A 7688-nucleotide genomic window follows, 5' to 3' on the forward strand; every position below is an offset into this window, starting at 1 on the left:
GGATATTCATCCATTGACACCCCTACTGCTAGCTGATTTTGGCCGGTTTTGATTTTCTTTGGTAGACGGAGGCAGGGGCGGGTAACCCGATACATTCCCACACTATGTCAACCATAAAGGTCCATAACCTAAGGCAGGGCAGAAGAGTAGAGTCTCTTTCACAAAAATTCTTCTTAATAACGGTCACATAAAAACTCTGATTTACTCTGGACTCGAGTCACCAAAAATGGCCGAACTTTCCCCCTTTTTATCTTTCTTTCTTATCCAAATTGCAAAACCCTCTAAAAATCTCAAACAACTTGGTTTTGTGGCTCCAAATTTAACGACCCTTACACCCTCTAGCCCACCAACCCCTTTGTCTCTCTCCACACACACACACACACAGAAAAGAAGATGTTAGCATTCATCTTCAATTTCTCTGGAACCCCGTTCATGCATGTTTGATTTCATTTAGATAAACCAGAATTCAAATCAAATTCATGCTTTCCCGCCAATAAGAAATAGAGATTAGAGAACCAAGTAATTAATTATGGAGAGATTTTCACTGAGAGAACATGTACTATTAGGATCTTCATCTAGTCCAAGAAGATCATCTTTGAGTTCCCCTAAATTGCAATCAAGAAATTCAGATGTAGACTTCAATGATGTATTTGGTGGTCCTCCAAGACGTTCTTCGATGCACGAGTGGCGTAATAGCAATAATAGTCTTAGTGACACTATTAATTCTAATTCATCTGGTGGGGATGACGAAGACGATGAAAATATTCCTTCGCGCAATCCTTGGTCTGGTTTAAGTTCCGAAAAACCAGTTTTTGGAGAGGAAACTATAACGCGTAGGAATTACCCAAGCAAAGATTTCTATGACGACATTTTTAAAGGCGATGGATTAACTACTTCGACCCCAACTAGACTCAGTTGGGATCATTTGCATTCCAATCCAGCTTCTCGGGTTTTAAGCCCTGCTCGTTCGATGCATACTCCTCCATCTCAATCCGATTCAATTGGTGGTTCATCACTTCCTGTACTACTAAGGTCTTTTGCACCTTCATATTTTTTTTTCTAGAGTTATTTATTTGATTGCATTTGCATTGATTATACACCATAGACTGTCTAATGATAGCATGTAAACATTTCGTGGCTAAATATGGTTTTCCGGTTGTTTTCATCGAATGAGCACAATTTCATTTGCAGAACTATGTGAATGTGGGATAAGGTTGTGCACGAGTGTTTAAAATCTTGTTTTTGCTAAATTTGTAGCATTTTAAGTCACTAGCCTGGATTTCCGGTTTATATTTCTGGACATTCATCTACTGCCGAGACCAAAATGTGCTTTAGTCATCCTTCCTAGGCATTAGGCAATATGATAGGTGCTGCAACTTGCCAGTTAGATTTCTTTTTATTCTGCCATTGACTTGAATTGCTCTGAGCATTTCAGTCTCCCGCCAAAACTGACGAAAGCGGTGGATCAAGCATTCAGTAGTCCTGGTCACAGCCCATTTAAAAGCAAAGAAAGTTCTTCAGCTGCATTTGGCTCTTCATCATCACCTAGTGTCTCTAGAGCTTCAACTCCCGTGGCTCAAGGGCAAGAAGAGTTGAGAAATGATGTCCAACATTCTTATACTAGAGCGTCTTCATCCCAAGATTTTTATGATGAGGGGTTATCGAAAGCTGTAAAGTCTGAAACAAATTCACAAGTTACTAGCAACAGTAATGGCCAATTTCACTTCTCTATATATAAATGGCCAACTAAAGGTGTGCCGTTAGTGATGCATCTTCGTGGAGGAATTAATATAGTCTCAAAAGGAAAGGGTAAAGCTGAGGGGACTGGAAGTGAACTATCTACGTCCGGTGTGCGAGAAATTAGCATCTCCTCCAAAAACCAAAGCAGCGGCTTAAATACAATTATGAAAGAAACTAAAGTTGTTGAGGAACTAGCTCGTCTAAAACCTGAACCAGAGCCCATTACGAGTTCTTTACCACACGTTGGACGAAAATATGCTAAATCTGAATCTGCTGCATCTGATGCTCCTGCGGGTGGAGCCAACAAACAAGGTAATATCCGTAACAACTTGGTCAACCTGTTTTGATCTGATTTGCTTATGCTAAAACAGCTTCTTAGCATTGCATATTTGCATTCGATTTTCTGTGCCTAGAAAATGATAAGATGGTTAAAAAGGGTGGACTGAATGAAGGTTCCGCAAAGAGAGTTGATATGTCGGCTGTAAATATTGATGAAAATAAAAAGGCAAAAACATCAACTGGAAAAAAGAATGTTAATCTTAGTGAAGCTAGCTTGCAGAATTCACCTGCGAGATCAGAAACCAAAAATGTCAAGAACAAAGTCAAGGGAAAGGTTAAAGATTTCGTCAAGATTTTCAATCAGGAAGTACCTGTAACACATGTGCCTAGTGTTGAAACGGTAATTCAGAGTCAGAGAACGGGAGCAGAAGACATGGGTGCATGTGAAACAGATGATCAAGAAAATGTTGTTCAAAAGAAGGCTGGTAACAATGAGAAGGTACCCAGCCAAAAAAGTAACAAAGTATCAGTAGATACATCTTCCAAGGTACGTAACTAACACACCTTCATCTCTTGTAGCCGGGCATTCTTTATAGCTCTCGAAACTTACTTTGTTCGGAAACTCTCTGAAGGATCAAGTAGTTGAACAACTGGATAAACCTCATGTCGCCGAAGACAGAACTTCCTATAAAACTTATGTCGCTTCCTCTGAAAGAAATGATACTTCAACCTCGTGTCCTGGTTTGGTTTTTTGTTCTACCTATGATCTCTTAAATTTCAATCCTACTTTTTGAGCTCAGATTATGTCTTCCCACATTTTATCTTCTTGTGTATATTACTTAATACAGTCTATCTGTTGTTGTTTGTTTTGTTTTTTGTCAGAACCAATTCCTGTAGTTGTAGAGGCTGTAGTTACGAATATGGAAGAATCTCATTATGAAGATCTGCAAGGGAACTGCCTGGTAAAGTGAATCTTTTGTTCAAACATGGATCTGATATTTGCCAATCAATCTCTAAACTTGCCAGCAACATTTGAAGGGCTTTTTCTCATTTGGTTATATAAACAGGTCGAAGTACTGCCTCCTGAGCCCGATAAACAATCAGAAGCTGATCAACTTAATGAAGAAATTAAAGTAATAAATACTAGATTGTGTTTGTGCAGTTGCTGTTGCTTTGAGTTGTTGTTCGATGATTCGTTCGTGACCCATTTTTATTTAATTTTGGTCAATTATTTGTGTGTCATTATACCACAGGCTTCAGATGCTAAGATACGGAAGTGGTCAAGCGGGAAGCAAGGGAATATCCGGTCCCTATTATCAACTCTTCAATATGTAATGTTTCTGGATCAAAATTGCCTACAATTTGAACGTCAATTTTAATTTTTAACTGCATTTTGCTAGCTTTTTATTTCTCACTTGTACCATCTACCAATATTTTCATGGATGAAAGATGTTTGTTTTCACGGAATCAATATGCTCGCTGATCAAAAATGCCTTCTCTTTTTGATATGCACAGGTTCTTTGGCCTAGAAGTGGATGGAAACCGGTGCCACTAATGGATATAATTGAACAGAACTCTGTGAGGAAAGCCTATCAAAAAGCTTTATTATGTTTGCACCCTGATAAGTTACAGCAAAGAGGAGCTTTGCCACATCAAAAGTACACGGCCGAGAAGGTCTTTGACATTTTGCAGGTGAACATGATTTGTATTTCCATTGTGTGGTCTATATATTTCTCTGTTTGTGCTCCACAGCACTTCGACATTAAATTTAACATTTTGTCAAACTAAAATGAAAGACTTAGCAAATGTTTGACGTTGACTCTAAAGGAAAAACTTACTTTTTCTCCAGGAGGCTTGGACACAAAACAATTCAGTTGGCGCGTTGTGATGGAAGAGTTGCTGACCTGCTTCATGTATGCCAACCTTTCTTGTCAGTAGATATAATCCAAATTCAAAGAACAGATGATCAAATTAAGTTAAATGCTCATTTAGCTAATGTTGGTGAGTTTCATTATTGTTTTCAATTTCAATGTGTAAAGAAATTGTATATAACACTAGCATCCAGACTGCTGATTGGAAGTTGCAGCGTCAACTCTATTTTTGATAATATAAATTCGTCCACATGCACAGCATACTTATTTCCGTATGGCAAATTTGTCCTAATGATGGCACAGCTCTAAGACCCACACCTCTCCGACTAGTATGGACACAATCAAGCACAACTTTGACTAGTTTGGTCATAATCACAAGCTGCGGGACACCGAAAGTGTAAAGAGCAGGATTTGATCTTGCACATTGGGTTCTGACATTATGTTATTCTATTCTATGTCCACCCACAAGTCACAAATGTAAAACGGAAACAGTTTTAACAAGCCATTTTGACAAAACTTAATAACCGTTGGCATCTTAAAATCGTACGGTTGTTTGATGACATGTCGCACAAAATTTAGGATATAACCTAATCATCCGTTATCTTCTCCCACATCTCATCTCTGCTTTCCCAGTTCACCATTCTTATATAAAGCTCGAAGCTTCGACCCTAAAAATTTCTTTTTCTATCGAAAGATAATAAACTAAAAAGAGAATAAGCTTCATCATTGTAAACTCACTGCTTGAATCAATAGGGAAAAGTAAGACTTTTGGTTTGTTTTCACGTGGTTTGAATCGATGATCGTTTAGCTTAGTGTCATGCATGAAGACTCAATAGTTTGGAGAGTTGGTCGTTATCAATAGGCCTGTCAATATCTGTCCGGAATCCGTTTCCGATTATTCGAGATCCTATAGGATTTTATCCGTTTTATCGCATATCGGATATAATATATCATCAGATATTTCTTTCTTACCATATTGGAATCGGATTAGCCTATATCCGTTTGTTTAGATATCCGATATGCTAAGGAGTAAGGACGTACTTGTAATTTTCCCTACCCTAGTTATTTCACTCCACTAGACACTAGTAGTAGTCGAGGACTCGAGAAGTCATTTCTTCTTTTCTTTTTTTCTTCTCTTCTTAGTTTCTCAGTCGCCTCTCCTCGCTCTCGAGTCTCCACTCTGTCTCTGCCTCTCTAGATCAATCAATCACTCAGTTGTTTATCAATCACTCACCCGTTCAATTAGGTACTGATTCTCTTCTATTTTCTATGTTCGATTTTTGTGTTCGATTCATCGATTCACATAAAAATAGGGTTTCTGTCTTGCAATCAAAAATTAAAGTTTGATATGACTTACATGTATGGATGAAATTAGAGAAAGATTTGAGATGAGTTTAACTTAAATATTGATAGTTATTAGTTTTAGGGTTTGATTGGATTGATCAATTTTTGAGATGGTTTTGTATTCAATGATTTTTCGACCAACGGGTTTTGTATTTGGTAATTCAACTGCCTCTATGACTATAACTACCTATTCTCGTTAATTTATGCTTGGACTACATAGGGTTCTTCTGTTCTGAAGCTATTTTTTTTTTACAATTTCTTTGCCAGTGTGGCATCCGAATCAATGTTCAGTGCAGGTGGTAGAGTGCTTACAACACACAGAGCTTCATTAGATCCAGAGCTTGTTGAAGCATTGTTGTGCTTAAGCGATTGGTTGCCAGATTTCATTTGTGAAGGTAACATTTTTTTTTATTATTTTTTGCTTAAACTCAGTGCATAGATCCATCTGTAATCTGTTATTCTTCTTAGTTCCTATTGAAATATGTTATGACTACATAAGAGAAAAGCATCCCGGATGCTGGTTTTGACCAGTATATTTTGATTTAGAGAGCAATGAGCAGTACAAAACAAACTATCTACTTGGATGTTTTTTTTCTGAAATACTACTAATCTCTATTTATTGTTAGCACTTCAATTTGGATCTAATCTATGTGTGTTTGTCTGAATGCAGATATGGAAAATTTGGAAATCAACGACGAATGAAGTCAAGAGGGTCAGAGGCTGGAGCCTGGAGAGGAGAGTGACAGATACTTATCTTACTTTCTATAGCATTTGCTTGTGTTTCTTTTCATGTATGTGTGTGTAAGAGACTTACTTAGAGACATAACTACTTAAGAGTAATGTTTTAAGACTTTTTGAAGACAATTTGGATGGTATGTATGAGAAATTAACTTAAATATGACCTTTGCTGCTCTGCATATGTTTTACAGACAATAGTTGTTTTTCTTGTCAGAATCGGATATTATCGGATAAATATCCGATATCCGATAGCTTAACCTATCGGAATCGATATCTGATTTTGATATCCTATAGGATATTATCGGATATCGAATATCCATTAGTGCTTAACCTGTCGGATATCAGAATTCTAAATATCCAACGGATATTCTACCATTGACAGGCCTAGTTACCAATTTATGAGTTTAGCTTAGTGTCATGCATGAAGACTCAATAGTTTGGAGTAACACCATGTAATGTTGCTATGTGTGGTGAGAGCTGAGAGTGTTATGTAATCGTGTATCTTACATGTGAGAGTGGCGGTGCTAGTTGAGAGAAGTCGAGTACTTATACTCAGTCTGTCCTGTAATGAAATTCAACCTTTCTAATCAAATTCATTTTGAATCTAAAATCATAAGCAATGTAGAAACCAGGTTATCCTGTGTTACTATGGTATCCGAGCATGCCTATTTCTTTTATATCAATTTATTGATCAAATTGTTTCAGTAGAAATGTAGATTCTTATGAATCCAACATGGTATCAGTCCTGAGAATTTCAATTCTCAAGGGTATCGATCCTTTCCGCTGCTAAATCTTAAATTCTTTACCAATTTCTTACGATGCTACTATTCTTCATCGTCTTCAGTTAGGGTTTGTGAAGTTTGATTTCAAGATTCAAGGAGTATGTATGGAGAGTTGTTACTGGTGATTTCTTAGTGCGAATTCGGATTTGATCCTGATGCTTACTGCAACCTCGCCAATTAGGATTAAACATGTATTTTGAATCTAAAATTCAGTTTTAGGGTTTGAGCTCTTGGTTATTTCAATTTCCTGTCGGTGTTTGGATTGAAATCTCTTACCTCATCAACTATCATCTGAGTCTCTACTGGTAATCTCCATCTTAACCTTTAGATTACTTTATATTTGATCTCATGTGTTCAATTTCTACATCACTATTTCAACAACATTCAATTTCGTCTGTAAATTCTGTTTTCATCATAACTTGGTATAATTTTGACCTAGTTCTTTTATCAAATCCTACTAGTACTGATTCCTAGATCTATTCGGTCTGAGCATGCCTATTTCTGCTACAACAGTTAGTTAGGGAGAAGCTTAATTTTGTTCCATTGGATAGTGGAGAAGAATTCTTCTTAAATTCAGTAGAATGTTGGGGTACGTGTGTGTGTTGATTGTTTTTTGCACCACTGTGTGCTTAATTTTTCTTCGGTTAGCTTCTCCTCTCAATGTTACTTTGGTACAATCCTCACAGTAGTAGTATGTGAGTGAGTTGGTTTGTGTGTGTAATGATGGAACTGAGGATGTTGTTTCAGAATTGAAATTGGTGAGATATATTAAGTACAGATTGATGTTCTCCTTGATGAGTCTACATTCAATTCTGACGTAGCCTGGTTTAGTTATTTTTAATTTCTTGTTTGTTATTTTGTGAGAATGAATAATACAATGTCCAGCTGAACATGTTGTGACTACATCATTGGAATAAGTGAGAAGATTGAATTA

The 7688-nt window shown here is 37.0% G+C and overlaps 1 protein-coding gene across 1 annotated transcript; it reads left to right on the forward strand.

Annotated features, from left to right (window-relative positions):
• The first annotated feature begins 275 nt into the window (after positions 1 to 275).
• LOC113357069 (J domain-containing protein required for chloroplast accumulation response 1-like) lies at positions 276 to 4165 on the forward strand. Its single transcript, XM_026600334.1, has 9 exons — positions 276 to 1032; positions 1436 to 2052; positions 2154 to 2566; positions 2652 to 2760; positions 2902 to 2981; positions 3087 to 3152; positions 3273 to 3350; positions 3535 to 3711; positions 3869 to 4165. The coding sequence occupies exons 1-9, from the start codon at positions 530 to 532 to the stop codon at positions 3905 to 3907; spliced, it is 2082 nt and encodes a 693-aa protein (XP_026456119.1). The 5' UTR covers positions 276 to 529; the 3' UTR covers positions 3908 to 4165.
• Positions 4166 to 7688: the final 3523 nt, after the last annotated feature.

The sequence above is a fragment of the Papaver somniferum genome, chromosome 3 (genome assembly GCF_003573695.1).
Source record: "Papaver somniferum cultivar HN1 chromosome 3, ASM357369v1, whole genome shotgun sequence".
NCBI lineage: Eukaryota > Viridiplantae > Streptophyta > Magnoliopsida > Ranunculales > Papaveraceae > Papaver > Papaver somniferum.

What these genes read in the sequence shown, in the direction of transcription:
- LOC113357069 (XM_026600334.1), top strand. Translation starts at nt 530, where the DNA reads ATGGAGAGATTTTCACTGAGAGAACATGTACTATTAGGATCTTCATCT. An exon ending in TCACTTCCTGTACTACTAAG is followed by an intron (nt 1,033 to 1,435) that starts GTCTTTTGCACC and finishes TGAGCATTTCAG; the next exon opens with TCTCCCGCCAAAACTGACGA. An exon ending in GGGTGGAGCCAACAAACAAG is followed by an intron (nt 2,053 to 2,153) that starts GTAATATCCGTA and finishes TTCTGTGCCTAG; the next exon opens with AAAATGATAAGATGGTTAAA.